At 36.2% G+C, this 19,779-nt stretch overlaps 1 protein-coding gene and 1 long non-coding RNA gene across 2 annotated transcripts; one reads left to right on the top strand and one right to left on the bottom strand.

Annotated features, from left to right (window-relative positions):
* Positions 1 to 3,994: 3,994 nt before the first annotated feature.
* LOC123664671 lies at positions 3,995 to 19,669 on the bottom strand. Its single transcript, XR_006744862.1, has 3 exons — positions 19,658 to 19,669; positions 9,664 to 9,673; positions 3,995 to 4,125 (listed from the first exon to the last, which is right to left on the bottom strand). It is a non-coding gene; the product is annotated as an uncharacterized LOC123664671 (long non-coding RNA).
* On the top strand, positions 8,352 to 18,300 carry LOC123664667 (UDP-glucosyltransferase 2-like). The gene is made up of 4 exons (XM_045599182.1): positions 8,352 to 9,213; positions 16,093 to 16,315; positions 16,498 to 16,717; positions 17,885 to 18,300. Exons 1-4 carry the CDS (start codon positions 8,374 to 8,376, stop codon positions 18,168 to 18,170), a joined length of 1,569 nt encoding a protein of 522 aa, XP_045455138.1. The 5' UTR covers positions 8,352 to 8,373; the 3' UTR covers positions 18,171 to 18,300.
* Positions 19,670 to 19,779: the final 110 nt, after the last annotated feature.

The following is a 19,779-nucleotide window of genomic DNA, read 5'->3' as shown; positions in this document are numbered from 1 at the left end:
ATATATAGAAGAAGATTGACGATTTATCCTTTTATTAAAATACGCTTATCGATAGAACTAAAGATACCATTTATCATCTCCAAATATTTTAATAATTGATAATAAAATATTATCATTTTTCTTAAGCTGATCTCTTATTTATTATCTCAAAAAATTATGGTCACGAACGAAGTTCCTTATTTGGCGTTGCGGAGGGGTACCCTAGCCGGCAAAAACGTCCGTAACGTTAAAAAAAGCGTAAGATCTTTATGTATAGTCTATGTGTGATGGCTATACAGTATCTAATGTATAGTGTACCTACGTGACGGCTGTTATTATTATTATTATCCATTTTTATAAATCATTGTAAATAAAATAAATGTTACGATAATTTTATGAAGTAGTTTTATTTTTTATTTTTATCGATAAAAATTATACGAAAAAAGTATACCCGAATAATTATTTTCCTTATACCTAGAGTATAACTTGAAATATTAATATTTTATAATAAGGGACTACGTTCGTTTCCGACGACACCAAACGGTTCTTTTTTTTTAAATGTACTACAAAGTATAATACTATAGGTCACTCGAATATATACCAAATCACATGGTCATCGTCATTATCTTATCTGTATATATAAAATTAACCGCCGAAATGTACCTATGTGCGAAAAACTTCCAATTGAATAATTTTTTTTTGTGTTCGTTATTGTCAGGACAAGTTTTATTTAAAACAATATTAAAAAAAAAACACAGCGAAGTTTTTAATATTAATAGTGAAATAAAAAACAATGAGAGTTCTTCTCACTATAAGTTCCCTTAACCAATTATAAGGTAAATATTATTATCTAACGGTGATTTTTTTTCGATACAATATTAATTTAAATAAAAAATTTAAGAAAGGTTACATCTTTTTGTCAATAATAATTATAAGTAATATTTAACATTTCAAATTTATAAGTCACCGACTAAAAGGAGATGCATACGATTCCATACATTCTTGGGCCAAATGTAATGAAATGAAAATGGTATCAATTAATGCATTTAGGCTTATTGATTCCTCGCTGAAAATTATCTATATTTTGGCTATCTGAGAGTGGAGTTATTAGACTTTTTGTAAAAGTGAGGTTATGTTACAATGTCTATAAAAAAACCCGATCACTAAGTTCTTCCAACACTAATGTTTTTTATATTTAGTGAAGACTGTTTGAAAACTCATTATAAATATTTATATACACTTGAAACCATAAATAAATATCAGGAATTGACTCAGAATGCATCGGAAAACAGTAAACACGAAACGAGTGACGGACACAGTATTACTGTTAGTCAGCTGTCGAAGCTGTCATTAACCTTTTGACCGCCATAGTCACCTATACTTGACAAGGACTCGCGAGTCCTGTGCGCCAACGACGACGTCTATAGGCGACAAAAAACCCGGACCACACAAATATTAAATAAAATTATTTAAAAAATATTTCTAGTATTTAATTCAACATTTCTGAAAATAGAATATCCCTGCAACATTCGAGTATAAAAAACAAGTCTTTTAGAGCTACCCGTACTGAGAAACATTGAAATAAAAACATGCATTTTTATTCCACGTAAATGATATGTCCAGAACGCCGAAGTCGTCTATAGTTGACCGCTAGGGATGTGGCGCAAGAGGTATAAATAAATAATAAATAAATAAATATTTATAATATACACACATCGTAATCTGTTCCTAAAGTAAACAACTTAATGCTATGTTATAGATAACAGCCGACTGGTATAGCTACATATTTTTTTTTGATAAACTTACATATAAATAATACAGATATAAAATAAATATATATTACACCCAGACTCGGGGTGGGAATCGAACCCACAATCCCCGGAGCAGAAAGCAGGGTCACTACAAACTGCGCCAATGGGCTAGTCAAAATTGTATATATGTTTTTTAAGCTATTCAAAATTGAACTCAAACGTGTTATATTTTCTTTTAATAATTTGATATTTGAATAAAACAAAATCTAAAAAACAAAACTATCAGCTAATACATAAATAGCAAATGAATAAAAAAATCAAAACATCTAAAATCAATCAAATTGCCATAATAAATCTGACATCGCAAATCTGGCGTATCCCTAGCGTTTCACCATTAATCCGTTTACTACACGCCGTTGTCAAGCATAGACGACACTGTAGTGATGTCATAAGCGAATAGTGAGAAAAGTAGTGAAGTGCAACATGAACGATACCTTAGAACATCGTCGCATTTATGATTTTAATAATATACAATTACAAATAAATAGTTTTTTTTCTTCATTTATTTTATCTAAGGTAAGAGGGAAGATTACGATTTTCTTTCTCATTCTCAAAATCATCTGGTAGCACCAACATCATCTCTAACCCCCCCTCTCATAAAAGCTTTTCTTCTGTTCTTAAGTTAGCCTTTTTGTGTCGTGAAATCAAATGGCGGGATCTATAACTCGGTACTGTTTTAGTAGTATTTGTTACCTAAGCGAAAAAAGTACTTCAGTAGTTGATCTGATGAAGCAAATTAATCGGTGCGGTCGGTGCCAGCCTTAGTTTAAAAGAAATATTTATATGCGTTAACTATTAAGGCTGGCACCCACACCTTTAAATAAATAGTAGCCATATTTAGGTAAGTACTTTAGAGTTTTTTAAATATTAAACTTTTATTACAAACCTTTTTAGTTATTAATTATCTAATAAGAAAAAAAAAGTGGTGTCATGGGATACCAGGTAGGAACGAAGTTCCTTTGAATAGTATAGAAGCAACACAATTTGAAAAGAAAAAGTTGATTTTCATATATATTTTCTAGTTATTGATTTTTTTTTTTAATTTTGTTGATTGGTTTTTAATTAAGTACACAAAAGTATTTAGGAAATTTAGTATTTTAGAAAATAACAAATGCCGTAAAATAAAATAAATCAAACAATATAATAATAATAATTTAAACTATTAAGTGAAATAAAAAACATTATAGTCTTTATTTATTTTTGTCGACAGTATAAAATTACATAAATAATTTAAAAAAAGTTTACTAGTAATATTTTAGTTTTACAAACGTCATATTATACAGTCGTGTGACTGATATTACGTCACTTCCGTTATATATTTCTCTTACGGTTTTAGTATCACATTTTTTTTAGTTCGGTCGCCCAGCCAAATGTCAAGCCTGCCGTAAGGAACACGTTCCAAAAATTTGAATTTAGTTAAAAAAATTTTTAAATTACATTTCATATATGTATATATCGATTCGATTCGAAATCGATATATCGCGTGCGGCTTCCTTGCGTGCGACACAGCACGTCTCTAAGAAAATTTCAAAACCGTAGGTCAGCTGCGCCGTAGTCGTCCAGTCGTGACAGTGACGTCTTGGCGATAGAAAATAGTGTTGTGCTTTACTACGATTATTTTTTGTAATGTTTGTTTTTTATTTATATTATTGTAAGTATATATAACGAGTGCAAGATAACACAAGAAAAATATGGATAAAATAAACCTTCCTAGACTATATAAGTAATAATTTATTGTATAAAAGCCTGCCTCGATGCTAATGCCTCGTTCCCCCCATTTTAAGGTCTTAAAGACATCCTCTAGCGCAGTGGTAAACAGTTTCGGTGATATTACATCTCCCTGTCTTACCCCACGCCGGAGAACAGGTCTTGTTCTCTGGTCCTGGACATGACGGTCATCGTCGCCGCATCGTACATACTTTTTAGTTAGTTAAGGCCTGTAACATCTTGACAGATGATTTAATCAGTGTCTGTGTTATTTATGCGACAACGCCGTTCGTGGCTGAATAAGCCAATCCGTGAACGACACATTCGTCCACACTTTGGACACACATATTGGGGATTCATCGGTGGAGGAGCCCCCTCGCGATTGTGTCTCTTGGCACGCCTTTGAGCCAGGTCTTCGAACCAGGTGCTATCGTGGGTTCTGCAACCCGTGAAGATGGTCTTCCGCCACTCATTGCGGTTCGATGCTAGATCTTCCCAAGAGTTGCGATCAATGTTAAATGCAACCATGTCACGTTTAGCGCAATCCCTGAAACGCAGCATAGGTCGCCCCACGTTACGCTTTGCAAACGCAATTTGGCCCAATAAGGTTTGTCTGGGCAAACGCGCACTGCTCATTCGGTGTACATGTCCCAGCCATCTCAGGCGTTTCTGTTTGAGGAGAGCGACAACACTAGGAAGCTGTGCAATCCCCAACACTCTCTCATTTGTTACTCTGTCCTTCCACGTGATGTTAAGTACGCTACGAAGACAGCGCATGTGGAAAGTGTTAAGTCTTCGCTCTTGTTTGGCGTACGACGTCCAGGTTTCGGCTCCGTACAAGAGTATGCTTAATATGCAAGTTTGATAGACTATCATCTTAGTCTTTGCGGTAAGGTGTTTGTTATTCCATACTCTTGTACGCAGCCTGCCGAACGTCGTGGCCGCTTTGCCGATGCGGATATCAATCTCTCCGTCAACGGAAAGATTGTTCGACACAGTTGACCCCAAGTAACAGAACTTGTCGACTACTTTCAAGGGTTCGCCTTCCAGCAAGATAGAAGGCTGGTAGGTGTAGCCCTGCGCTAGAATTACGGTCTTCGTTGCATTTATGGACATAGAGAACAGCGAACATGCGTATGCAAACTTGTCCAACAAAGTCTGAAGCTCCCCGGGAGTTTTCGCCACGAAGGCTGCGTCGTCGGCATAGAGCAGACTATCGATATATAAATCCTCTCGTTTACGGGAAGATTTCAACTGGGCGGTACCAAACAATTTCCCATCCGCTCTTGTGTGTAGGTGAACTCCCTGTTGTGCATCACCGAAGGCAACTTTCAGCAGCAAGGAGAAAAATATGCCGAACAAAGTGGGTGCCAACACACAGCCCTGGCGAACCCCTCTTCGCATGTCGAAAGCGTCGGACATTTGGCCATCAAAGATAACGGTACCCTTCGTGTCATCGTGAAGAGATTTCACCAGCTCCAGCAGTTTTGGGGGACATCCTATTTTCTCAAGCGCGATGTATAGCCCCTCCCTACTCACCGTATCGAAAGCTTTGTTTAAATCAACAAATGCGATCAGCAGGGGCGTGTTCTGCTCTCGGCACTTCTCTTGAAGTTGCCGGAGGGTAAAAATCATGTCCGTGGTTGACCGTCCAGAGCGAAAGCCACACTGGGCCTCAGGGTATACCCGTTCAGCAAGACTTTGCAGTTTAGTCAACATGACCCTTGCAAATAGTTTGCCAACGATGCTAAGAAGAGATATGCCGCGGTAAGAGTTACAATCGCCGCGGTCACCTTTCCCCTTATACAATGTAACAATATTTGCATCTCGCATATCCTGAGGAAATCGCCCCTCCTCCCAGCATTTGCCCAGAAAGTTATGCAGAAGTGGTAACACACACTTGAGTTTTAGGAGTTCTGTGAGGATACCATCTACCCCGGGACTCTTGTTGCATTTGAGCTGCAGAACGGCCGCATGAAGGTCTCCAATGGTAGGCAGGCTATCGAGCTCAGCCATAACCGGTAATGTCAGAATAAGTTCCCTTGCTACGTGGCTGATCTCGGCTGGTTGAGAATAAAGCTCTGTGTAGTGTTCTGCCCACCTTTCCAGCAGACGACTACTGTCGGTTATAATAGAGCCGTCGATCTCTTTCAAGGGAGCCGTTTTCTTTTGTACAGGGCCGATAGCCATTCTAATCCCCGCGTAAACGCCGCGAAAGTTTCCTGCATCCGCACAATCCTGGATGTTTCTGCACAGGTCCATCCAATACGCGTTGGCAAACTGACGGCAAGTTCGCTGGAGGGAAGATTTTGCAGTGCAGAGTTCAGCGCGTGTGACTTCACAGGGATCAAAATGGTAGTTGAGTGCAGCCTGTCGCTTGGAGTCAATTAAAGGCTGAAGCTGATCTAGGTTTTCGAAAAACCAGTCCGATGATTTCACCCTACAATGTCCGAAAACTTTACCAGCAGTTTTGGTGAGCAGCTCCTTGATGGATTCCCATTCCACTTCTATAGGAGCATTCACATCCCAAGTAGCTGTCTGATGTCGCACGGTTGAACTAAAAGACTCCACTAACTCAGGATCCCTAGTTTTGGGAAGGTTTAAGGTCTTCCGTCCAGGGGTTTTGGAGGAATGAATCTTTTTTGGCGAAAGACGTATTTTGCTAGCCACTAGGGAGTGATCCGTGTCGCATTGCGCGCCGTGGAACGTTCTCGTATAGGCGAACCTCCCCAAATCCCCTCTTTTGGTTAAGACAAGGTCCAATTGATGCCAATGACCGGACCGGGGATGCCTCCAGGAGACCTTACGCATTAGTTTTCCTTTAAAATAAGTGTTTGTGACACACAGCTGGAATTTAGAGCAAAACTCTAGTAGACGTTGGCCATTTTCGTTTTGCTTACCCACGCCATGATAGCCAAGGCATTCGGGCCAGGTGGCGTTGTCCTGTCCCACACGTGCGTTAAAGTCACCCAGTATATACAATCGATCCCCGGGCGGTACATTGCGTGCAGCGTTGCACAGATCATCGTAAAAGACGTCTTTAGATTCCGCAGTCGAGGTTAGTGTAGGGGCGTAAGCGGAAATTAAAGTAATAAAGCCGCATTTAGTGTTAAGCCGTAAGACCATTATACGCTCCGTCAGACACCGCGGTGTTTCTATGGCATTTAGTAAAGTATTGTGGACTGCAAAGCCCACGCCATGTTCACGGTGTTCGTTTGAGTCCTTGCCTTTCCAAAAGAAGGTGTAGTTCTGTTCTCGCAATGAGCCCTCACCCGGAAGCCTGGTTTCTTGTAGTGCAGCAATAGAAATGTTAAGGCGTGCAAGTTCCAGATCAATAACAGCTGTTTTGCGCAGTTGAAATGCGTAATCTGAAGTCTCCGAGCTGTCGGGGAGACCAGTCCTCATTGTACGGACATTCCAAGTACTGAAGCGCATGGAAATGGTTGCTTTGTTGGTTCCTTTTCGCTGTTTATTCGCGGGTGTAAAACAACACAGCACCGTTTGTCGGGTGAAACCCTATGTTCCCAACACCCCAGGGGAACATACGATGCCGGGACGGACCAGTACCATATTGACTGGGGGCTGCCCAGTTTGAAGCGGGCGGTAACTGATCAGTGGATCTACGATGGACCCTCCCACTGTCAAGAGTGACCCCTGGCGCCTACACTTACGTCCATTTGTGCTGGCTTAGAACCGGTGACTGTCACTCCCCGTGTTGCTTTCCACGCCGCGGAACGACGTGGGTGAAGTTTCCTCTCCACAGACACTGCATCGCCTGGGACGCATATAGATAACGCAGGGTTGCCCAAGACCTGTGCCATCCTCTCGACCTCTCCAGCTTGACTCGCAGGAATGGCATGCCAATACGTGCAGAGCCACCGAATCGGTTGCAGGCTACTGCCGTTTTTCGGATTGCATCCTACTCACGCCTAACGGAGTAGCCAGTTCCGGGTTTAAATTCGGAGTTTCCTTCTCCTAGGAAGGTTGCAAACCAATGCTAAAGACGCCTACCTCGCCATAAGGGGAAAGGAGAAAAGATGTGGGAAGAAAAGGTAACAGGAGATTGTGGAATCGGGAAAGATGAGAGAAAGGAAGGGATACTATTGCTTTACAAGGTTGGGAGTCCGCAATAGTAGCTCGGGAAGCCGGGGTCGCATACCCGTGTATCCTTTTAAGCAATCACTGGACAAGTGATTGTAAAGAATACCCCTGACTAAGTACTATACTTTTTAGTACCTCGATATATCGCCAGTCGATATGACATCTCTGCAGAGAGTCTAGGACAGCCCATGTCTCGACAGGGTCGAAGGCTTTCTCGTAGTCCACAAATGCCCAGCGGTTGATTATATTCTTCTGTATTTTGAATAATCTGCCGAACAGTATGGATGTGGTCTACGGTGCTGTTGCCATTTCGAAACCCAGGCTGCTCCGGTGGTTGGAATTCGTCGAGTCTTCTGGAGAGACGATTCGTAACAATCCTCGAAAATAGCAATCATTTATATATCATTCTTATATTATTTTTATTTTCTAATTTTATATATTAAATTTAATTTACACTGAGTAGTATAGCATGTAATGACTGCCTATAAAGAGAAGTACAATGATCATTGTTTACCCATTATGTATTAAAACATTTATATTGTATCTTCTGTTGTCATTAATAAATAAATAAATTTACTCAAAGAGACTTTTATACTAAAATATATATTTTATGATAACGATTTGCTGCATAATCTTTTCTATTTTAAGAACGGAACTCTAAAAAGTTGAATGACCGATTCTGGCACGTTACATATAGTAAACATCTAAAAATAATCTTACGCTTTGTAAAGCTGACGTAAACGAGATGCAGTTCTTATAAAGACTTCTTAAGAAGATGACGAGAATATTACTTTTTAATACTTCCTTACTGGTTTTATGTTTAGAGGTGATTCAAAGTGCAAAAATATTAGCAGTGTTTCCAACACCATCGATAAGCCATCAAGTCGTGTTCAGACCGCTGACTCGTGAGTTAGCGAGACGTGGTCATGAAATCACGGTCATCACTACAGACCCCGTGTACCCGCCAGGGCAAGCACCTGATAACCTAACAGAAATAGACGTCCACGATCTATCTTATACACTATGGAAAGAGGAATTAGAAAAAAAGAACGTAAACGTAGTAAAAAAACGACATTCAAGCGACCAAGCTACTTTTATAATTGAGACAATGTTAAAAATAATTATAACTCAAACGGAAAGCAAAGAAATTCAAGATATAATTAATAATAAGAGAGGTTATTTTGATTTATTACTATTAGAAGCATTCGTAAATCCAGTGCTGATATACTCCCATTTATTCAAAGTACCCGTAATTTTTATCAGTTCGTTCGGTGGAACAACAAGCAATCTTAGAGTCGTTGGTGTTCCAACACATCCTTTATTATATCCGGGAATATTACAAAGAAAACTATACAATTTAACTAATTGGGATAAATTGGAGATACTGTATAATAATTGGTGTGTAGAACGCAGCATACAGCAAGCGGAACGCCAAGCTCATTTAACGTTAAAATCTAAATTTGGTACCAATGTTCCTACTCTTCGTGAGTTATCTAATAATGTGCACATGCTATTTTTGAACGTAAACCCGATATGGGTTGACAACCAACCAGTGCCGACGAACGTTGTTTATATTGGAGGTATACACGTGACACCGCTGAAAAAATTGCCAAAGGTAATTTACTTTTACCATTTATTGTTTCAATATTGATGTCAATTATCTTTGCCATAATATTGAAATAATCAAATAAAATACTTGTGATTATTATTTTTTATTGATTTTTTTAATATTTAAATACATAGTGGATTAAATGTCGTCTATTTTTGGCCGTGTTAATATTCGTCATCATTAAATCATGTATTGTACTTGTAGGTATTGTAATGTTTAAACAAAACGATTTAAAAAATTGAAACTAATTTTAATTTATTTCATAAAGCAAAAAAAAAATCATTTGTTCCTGGTAAGTAGGTAGGCAGGTATCTGTTTCTCAAATTTTATGAGGCTTCTACACTGGTGGTCTCTTGCATTTTTAACCGACTTCAAAAAAGGAGGAGGTTACTCAATTCGACCGTATATATTATTTTTATGTATGTTCGGCGATAACTCCGTCGTTTATGGACCGACTTTGATAATTCTTCATGATAAGGAAACCAGGATCTGATGATGGAAAAATCGAGGGAAAGCCTCGAAAATCGTAGTGACAACTAGTACGTTTGTTAAATTTTTTCGTCTACTTACGTTATATTACTTGTCGATGTAATTGAAATCGGTTTTTTTCGTTTGCGAGCAAACATAATCATAAAAATGAATCTGTAAACTAGCAATCGCCAAGTGACCAATTAATTTAAATTATAAGTTTGAACACATATTTGTATATTACTTATTATGTTTGACATTCAGTAAAGACAAACAATATTAATCTATAGTCTATAACCTATTTATATTCGATTGACGTGTGTGTGTCAAATATATGGTAGTGTATGTAATGTTTTCTTTTTATTGACTTAATTTATTTTTTATGCATAATAAAAAAAAATAGCATTCTGCACTCCTTCTGTATATAAACTATAAGTGTGCGAAATTTTATACTCCTCCGTCCGCGTAATTTTCGTAAAAAGGGGTAGGTACAAAGTTTTTGCTTCACGTATTAATGTACAGATTTAGTGACACCGTTCTTTATATGGAAACGATTATTACATAATATTTACCCGTCGTTTCTTTAGAGTTGCCAGAATTATCCAAGAAACACAAATATTATTATACTAGCGAACCGCTCCGGCTCTGCACGGGTGCAATGCTTTTACTAAATATAGTACAGAATGTCTTTATTTATAACGTGAACCTAGCTTAAAGCATGGTTATTAACACAATAACAACAACATTCAAATATGCGTCGTTAGATTACACGTTGTTACAGAGTGCATTGAAGAAATAAAGGTTCACTGCTCGTTCCCCGTAGATGATGGCGTGATAATATGTAGCCTATATGTTGACCCGACTTCTTAATAATATTCGTGCCAAATTTGAAGTAAATCCGTGCAGTACTTTTGGAGTTTATCCCGGACATACATACAGACAAATAGACTAACAGACAAAAATTCTAAAAACTATATTTTTGGCTTCGGTTTCGATTGTAGATCACAACCCAAGTATTCTTTTAAAAAAATATTCAATGTGCAGTTTTGACTTTCCTACCATTTTATTATATGTATAGATTACACAAACTCTTGAAAATGCATAGTTACGTTCAATGTGAGTCGGTCTTGTTATTAAGGTAAAGCATACACCGCTTTACGGCTTTAATGCTCAAACAAACAGCAATATACCGTTAAGGAGTTTCGTAGCGTTTCTTGAGTACATTTACAGAGCTTATGATACAGGACTCCGGGTCCATTCTTACCACTTTTGGCTAGCCCGTTGGCGCAGTGTGTAGTGTTCTTTGCTATTTCCGCGGATTCAATTCCTGCCTGAGTCTGCGTGTAATATTTGTGTTTATATATTTATATATAAATTATTTGTATACTAGCGACCCGCTCCGGCTTCGCACGGGTGCAATGGTGATACTAAATATACCGTTGAAAGTTTGACCTTGCGATTTATTAATCTATAATCTATCTATAATCTATAATATCTATAATATATATAAAAGCGAAAGGTCACTCACTCATCACGAAATCTCCGAAACTATAACATCTACAAACTTGAAATTTGGCAGGTAGGCTCCTTATAGGACTTAGACATCCGCTAAGAACGGATTTTACGAAACTCGACCCCTAAAGGGGTAAAACGGGGGTTGGAAGTTTGTATGAAAGTCCTATGTTTTTGAAGTAAAAGACTTGAAATTTAAATTGTATGCTTTTATTGATTGATGACCTTTTTAAATGAATTTTATTATTAACATGTAGCATCTTTACTGTTAATTTTTTATGCGAAGTAATTTTAATTATACTTGCTACACGGCATTAATATAATGTGGAATGTTGTGTACCCCGTGATGGGATACATATTAGATAATAATGTAATAGTGAATTATATATAATGTTCCATATGTATTTTGTGGATGTACCTATAAAATAAAATAAAAAAATAGATAAATAAATAGATATGTAGTGAAATTTAAGTAAATAACAGAAATAGATAACTTATACATAGATAAACAAATAATAACTATATAAAAAATAATATATATATAAGAAAAAAAAAAAAAAAAAAAAATCCTTACTAACAGTAACATAGGTTAAGTGTACATTGTAAGTAGAACATAAGTGTACATATATGGTAACTAGGAAATAAGTGTACATATATGATAACTAGGCAAATAAGTGTAAATATAGACATAGATAAGAAAAATAATAGTGTTAGAAATTAGAAAGCAATTATGTGTATACTTCTGCATAAACAGTATTTAGAAAGGAAAAAAAAAACCGTCGGCGTCGGGCCACGTCCTAGTTTTACTAGGCAGTCACAGGACTGTCGATCTGTAGTATAATAAGTAGAAAAATCGCCTGTAGTATTATAATGCATGCATGATAAACAAAGGCACGGGCATTTTGAGCCCGTGGATCAAAATTTATAAAAAAAAAAAAAAAAAAAAAAAAAAAAAAAAAAAAAAAAAAAAAAAAAAGTAAGAGACTTGAAATATAAAATGTACGCTCTTTAGATGGTGAGAAGGTGTCCAAATAATGCATCGTTATCTATATATATAAAAGAGAAAGGTAAATAACTCACGCATTACGAGAACTCAAAAACCGCTGGATGGTCTATCCATCCAGGTTGGACAAAGATAAAATTTGGCAGGGAGGTAGATTATAGTTAGCAGACGTCCGCTAAGAACGGATTTTACAATATTCCACCGCTAAGGGGGTTTAATTAGGGTTGATAGTTTGTATAAAAGATATACAGCCTGAAAACAAAACTAAAAATGTGGTGTATAGAGAGGTTTTATAAAAATAACTATTAAATTATACTAAATTGTGACTTTAAAAAGTTACTCAGTTTGATAAGCATTTCAAGTGACTGAAATAAAAAAAATAATTTGCGTTCACCATCTTAATAGTAATGCATATCTTCATAACCACGCGGACGTAGTCGCAGACAACAGTTAGTGTACTATAAAACAAAGTTCCCAAAAGTGTATGTGATCGATTCGTTCAAAATCTACAGAACGGATTTTCATGCGGTTTCACCATTGGAGAGAGGGCTCCACCACTGGCAAGAGGAAGGTTTACGGAACGGCTAAGCCGATTTTGATGAGAGTTTCACTGGAAACTTACCGGGAAAACTTTGTGACACACTAATTTCAACGCGGGCGAAGCCGCGGGCACAGCTAGTGGATTATAAAATTTACTCAATCCTTGTTTGAACTCACACCTTAAAACTATAAGAATGATTATGAACAAATTGCCATATTTTTAGTGTGTGCTGCAGTAAAAAATATTTTACTTACTATTCGTTCGACTAAAAACAAAAGATAGTCACAATTTATTATGACCAACAAAAGATATGTACCTATTCTATTCAGTTCTTTTTTGAACTCAAATACCTAATCTTAAACTACGATTTTCGACAGTTAAAAATGCTTGCCCTAATACTAAATTGCCTTAACTCTTAATTCAAATCAAGATCATAATAGAAGAAAAATGATAAATTATGGTTTTAATCTAATCCTATCCAACGTAATGTACTTACTATAAGTGCGGTTTAAAAATTAATCTTAATACCGGCTAAAGTACGAACATACAATTCTGAAAAAATGGCATTCTGAAAAGCACGTGTTGTCTTAAAAAAGAATTTACTTTAGTATTTAAATACTATCATACAATTTCGAATATATATATTATTTTTAACCGACTTCAAAAGGTTACTCAATTCGACCATATATATGTTTTTTTTAATGTATGTTCGGGGATTACTCCACCGTTTATGAACCGATTTTGATAAATCTTTTTTGTTGGAAAGAAGATATCCCTAGTTTGGTACCATGATAAGGAAATCAGGATCTGATGATGGCATCCTAAAGAAATCGGGGGAAGCTTTCGAAAATCCGCATAACTTTTTGCTTGGTGTACTGATTTTAATGATTTTTTATTTAACCGAAAGCCGATGTTTATCATGTCGTCACATTTCAATTCATTGAGATCTGACTACAACTTTTGGAGTAATCTTTGATATTGCCTTTTAACTTGACTATTTTTTCGTCTCTCTACGTTGTATTACTTGTCGATATAATTGAAGTCGGTTTTTCTTCGTTTGCCTGCAAACACAATTATAATTTACCGTAAAGTACTACTTATAAGTACGAATTGCATTGTCATGATGAAAAGCACGTTCTTATTAAGTAATAATTGTTATTTTCCTCACTAGAGAGGTCCGATAAACGCTTGCGATGCTAATCATAAAGTGCTATAGTGCGAAGCGCGTTTTTTTTTCGGAGTGTTTATTCTAGTGCTGTTGGCCCTAACGGCCTCGACAGCATCATCGTGTGAGGTGGCTGGGTACGGAGACCCAGCCGTGAAAGAAAAAGTGGAGCCCTTTAGAAGGGCTCAGGATGTCCGTTCGTCCTAAGGTGTCTCCAAGCGAGATCGCACGCACCTCGGCTTAAGACAAAGTCGGTGTGGTGGGGAAGCGCGGCCCTCGACGCGCTATTGTTTTTATTATTATTTATTAAGCACGCGCCGCCGGCCCTCCGGCCGGTAACGCCTCAACCGCTATGTCCCTGCATTCTAAATGTGTAATATCTTCGAAAATATTCAGTTAAATTACATGGTGTAAGCAAATTACATGGTGGTGTAGGGCCATATTGTTCTATATTAAATGTAAAATATATTTATGGTACTTAATTGGATAAGGATTAATGCTGTAATGCTTAAAATCGCTTCGTAAATAAGCCATTATTTCTCGATAAAAAATGGTTATTGTGGGTTATTCTTAAGAGAGACATATAACCATCGCGGATTTTTTTGTAGGCCTTTTTAAGGTGTACAATACTGCAGCATATTATTTTTATCTATCTCGTAGGGTTCAGCCAGTGTAAGCGCAAAAAAATGTGTTTATTTACGACATCACATTAAAAACCTCTAAAATTATCAGTGTTTCTCTAATACATTATGTATGTAATAAACATATAAACCTTCCTCTTAAATCACTCTATCTATTAAAAAAACCGCATCAAAATCAGTTGCGTAGTTTTAAAGATCTAAGCATACACAGAGACAGACAGCGGGAAGCGACTTTGTTTTATAATATGTAGTGATATATTTATCAAAAACATATTATCTGTAACAGTCGGCTGTTACCAACAAGCATTGAGTTGCTTACCTTGATAATAGTCGACCGTGTGCATATATTACTAAAAAAAAAAAAAACAATAATTTTAAACCAATTTTCCGAGAGTAGCTTCATTTTGACGATCCGCCTTTTTTCTCTTGTCAATTGATTCTCGATTGTGGGGCTAAAAGGTGTGACAGTGATAAAATGACCGTGTTAAGTTGACGATTCTCAAAAATGTATTACTTACTTGAAGTTATCTGACAATTATTAGCCGACTTCCATAAAGGAGGAGTGTATTTTTTATGTGTGTTACTTCATAACTTTTTACGGAGTGGACCGATTTCCATCATTCTTTTTTTGTTCATAAACTGGTACTTGCCATGTAGTTTAATGAAACTATGTAATAACATGTAATCGAGTTCTGAGGAGCACCTATGTATATAGGTTTTGAGTTATGCCCAGCGTAGTGACTATAGGCAACGAACATGAGTTCACGCCATTTTTGGCGCGAACTTGTGGAGGCTATGTCCAGCAGTGGACTGCGATAGGCTGAAGTTATACTTTAATCGAAAGTTAATGCTTGTCATATAGGCTTATTTACATTTGATCGAGATCTGATTACAACTTTTTGAGTAATCTTTGATAACGCATATTTTCTTGGTTGTTTTTTTATACTATACGTCCTAACTTTTTCTGGGTTCGATCATATCAATTTTGATGTTTCTTTTATAAATCAAAAGCTTAATATCAAAAGCTTGTCATTTGGTCTCATTTAAATATGCTCGAAATATAATGAGTGCTTTTTAAGTAATCTTTGATGGCGCGTATTTATGAGATGGTGCGTACTTTGTCACAGCGCCATCTATCTGAATTCAGTAAAACTACTTCAGTGGATATCGATCAAACAATTTTACGTAGCTACATTTATAATAACTTAGCTGTATTATCCACTAGGGTAGCAGTTTATTTTTTATAAATAATTTTCGATAATTCTTATTTTAATCAAGATCTGATTACTACTTTTTGAATAATCGTTGATAGCGCGTATTTGCTTGACTATTTTTTCGTCTACTTTGCATTACTTTTCGATCTAATTGAAGTGGGTGTTTTTTCGTTTACAAGCAAACACAATTATGTTGTTAAAAATCTAGAGTCAAATAAACTACTCCCACCCCAACCTCAACACGTAAAACTTTATATTTTAGATAAATAATCAGAACACGGTCAACTTATGTGAAAATTGGATCTTTATAAATATTGGTTCAGTACATGGTATTTTTACAGGATTTACAATCATTTTTAGATTCATCTAAAAATGGTGTTGTTTACTTTAGTTTGGGAACAAATGTCAAAACTTCTACTCTGCCTCCAGAGCTGATACAAATGTTTGTAAGAGCATTCTCACAACTACCATATGATATTTTGTGGAAATGGGACCAAGACACGCTGCCAGGACAGACCAAAAATATTAAGATATCTAAATGGCTTCCACAATCTGATTTACTTAGTAAGTTAAATACTTAGTTACGCTTGTTACTATTTTTATTTCGTTGTTATAATGAAAGTTAAGCTTAAGTGATATGAATCGACTAATACGTGTATATATTTGTAGTAATACATGCCTATACAGTACAATTAACTGCGTTGTATAAAAACAATAAAGTACCTACCTATTTTTTATAATTTTAGGACATCCAAAAGTAAAAGTATTCATAACTCAAGGTGGGCTACAATCTACGGATGAAGCCATTAGCGCTGGTGTACCACTAATTGGTATACCGTTATTGGGAGATCAGTGGTACAATGTGCAAAAATATGTCCGACATCAAATTGGAATTCAGCTAGATATCGCAACTCTCACAGAAGATGAATTTATAAGAGCAATTAAAGCAGTCACTGGTGACAAGAGGTATATTCTTGAAATGTCATTTTTTTATTGTGTTTTTATCTACGTAGAGCTTATAAGCCGCCTGCCCAGCGTGGTGACTATGGGCGAAACACATAAGTTCACTCCATTTTTAGCGCGAATTTGTGGAGGCCTATGTCCAGCAGTGGACTATATTATATTAGGCTGAAGTGATGATGATGATGATATAAGCTAGAGTTTCGTACACTGAGGTGGCAAACAAAAATATCACCCGACTGATTGTAAGTGGTTACCGTAACTATGGGCGTCTACAACACCAGATGTATCGCAAATATGCTTCCGGCCCTACTCCCTCCCTTCCCCAGGAGCTTTGACTATCTTAATTACCTCAAGAACCCAAAACTGCCTGAGAGCAGTATCATTGGGCTTTGACCTTTCTGTAAGTTTAAGGTACTTGCAGTCGGGTTGCATCAAATTTTGAATAGAATATTTACTGTTGTAGCCTACCTTAGTGATGAATATTGATAATCTATGAAAATAAATAAAATTGAAGTGTCTGTTTGTAATATTAAAATAACCGCTTTTTACTAAATGCATACGGTACATATACCAAAAATAACATTTTTCACAATTTTTGTCAGTCAGTCTATCTGTCTGTCTGTCTGTTTGTTTCGGCTAATCTCTGAAACGGCTGGACCGATTTTGACGGGGCTTTCATTGGAAGATAGCTGATGTGATAAGGAGTACCTTTGGCTACTTTTATTTTTTAATTTATTTATTTTGTAACTCTGTGAACTGAACTGAATAACTTTTTGTTAAATTCCACGCGGACGAAGTCGCGGGCACGCATTCTTAGTTTCTGAGTTTTTTTTTTTTTTTTGAGGTACTTGTTTAGTCAGACCGCTTCTAATTACGTATCTACAATTAATTTTTCCTATTCGTAAAGTTATAAAATATGAATGTAGTATCGATAAAAAAAAATGTAATGAACTTAATTTTGTAGATTCTCGTCGCATCATTTTTTTAACTACTATTATGACTATTTTTTCGTGTATGCTTATATATAGTACTTATAATAATAAATATAAATATTTTACAGAATTGTATCTATTCATTTAATTTGTATTTATTTGTTATTTTGAGAATTCAAGTTACTATCAGTTTCCTAGTGTCAGAAAATTTGTTGATTATAAGCTGTTATTTTTATAGATATCTAGAGAATATTAAGCGGTTGCGCAGCATCATGTCCGACCAGCCTCAGTCCCCGCTGGAGCGCGCGGTCTGGTGGGTGGAGCACACGCTGCGACACGGAGGCGCCACGCACATGAGAGCCGCCGGCGCCAACGTGTCCTGGGCTCAATATTTGGAACTAGAATTAGCTCTCATTGTACTATCAATATTACTTCTAGCCTTAACTGTAATATTTATTTGTTTATATATGTTATGGAAACAAAAACAAAACCATAAATTAGATGTCAAAAGAAAAGTTACATAATTATACTGCTAAACTAACTCTATCAAATTAAAAATGTCTGTGTTTTTAGTAACGATTTTTTGATTAAAAAAAACAGGTTATATGAATTACATTTGGCTTACTATAAAAATTTATTCAACTCTGGAATAAAAGCCAAAAAAACCGACACGTTTCTCATTACTAGGACTTGGCTGCTTATTATTACAATCATCAAAGATTACTCTAAAATTTGTAATTAGATCTCGATGAAATTTAAATGTGACCACATGATAAACATTGGCTTTCGATTAAATTAAAAATCATCAAATATATATGTAGTCTTTCGACTGTTGGAAGCTCCTTTTCTATATTTGCAGGGCGCGGGCGTAGGTTATACTCGCACTCTTTACAATATTATGTAGGTAGTACTTACAAAGATTATAACAAAATTGTAACGTACACCGAACACGTGTATGCGTGCACGCTCTTCGACGTATCGGTCGTATCGTATGGCGGAGGGAGTAACTCAGAGCAGTGCCTAGGACTTGCGACCCAGGTGTAGGTTTAAGGAGATCTCCTTTGAGATGCGCATCAACGCTCACCTTCACTGCTCGAGTTATCCGCCATAATATGTAATAATTAATTCGTATGCACAAATTAATTATCGAATGAGTCTAGGTTAAGCTACTAGCAGGATACAACAAATGTATCGTGCCAAGCCAGAGCCAAGACTGCCTTAGTCGAGGTGACACCGTTCGTTTTATACATGTCAGAACAATTCGAGTAATATAATAAATGAGGGTAGGTGACTATCGAACGATGTGCTAGGTGGCGCGATCGTTGCATTTGTTGTTTAATAATTCCTTTCTAATTGCGTAAGACAGAGCTAATGCCGACATATATATACTATGCGAACTATATTTTTTTTTAATCTATCAAATCTTATTATCGAATTCGTTTTTTATTTTATACGTTAAACAATTTTAAATCGCTCACTAAATATTTTTTAATGTTTTAGTTTTTTTTATTTATTTTTAGTTGATTCATGTGACGTAAGTTTTTACTTTGTATTAGTACGTATTCAAGTGTAGTTATTATAAACAACCGACCAAGTGCGAGAACATGAAGGGTTCCATACCATTGAGTAGGTATAATATTTAGACAATTTTTTTTTCTCAGTATTTCTTTTATTATAATTTTATTATTTATTATTAAAGTAAATAATACAATTAAGTAGTTTGTGAATATTTCAAGTGCTTACCAGCTGTTACCATATATTGATATCAAGCAAAAATAGGCAAAAAATTGTGTTTTTTGTATGGAAGCCTCCCTTAAATATTTATTTTATTTTGTTTTTGTTTTGACGGACGAACGGATGCATGGATGGACGGATGGAATAGGGTCCCGTTTTTGCCCTTTGGGTACGGAACCATAAAAGCGATGTCAAAAATAGAATGTCTTTTTTTATCTGAAAATGTCAAGGTCGAACTCCGAAGTCATATAAAAGATCATATTTTATTTCCTTGAACACATAACTTGAATAAGCATTCCTTGGAACAATCTTCTTTCAATTTGAATAGATTTATAATTCTTGTTAATAATAAACGTGACATATTTAAATGCTAATTTGTGGCCCATGATTTTTAGTCGT

The sequence above is a fragment of the Melitaea cinxia genome, chromosome 22 (assembly GCF_905220565.1).
Source record: "Melitaea cinxia chromosome 22, ilMelCinx1.1, whole genome shotgun sequence".
In the NCBI taxonomy this organism is placed as follows: domain Eukaryota; kingdom Metazoa; phylum Arthropoda; class Insecta; order Lepidoptera; family Nymphalidae; genus Melitaea; species Melitaea cinxia.
This window is presented reverse-complemented; position numbering and strand designations above follow the sequence as displayed.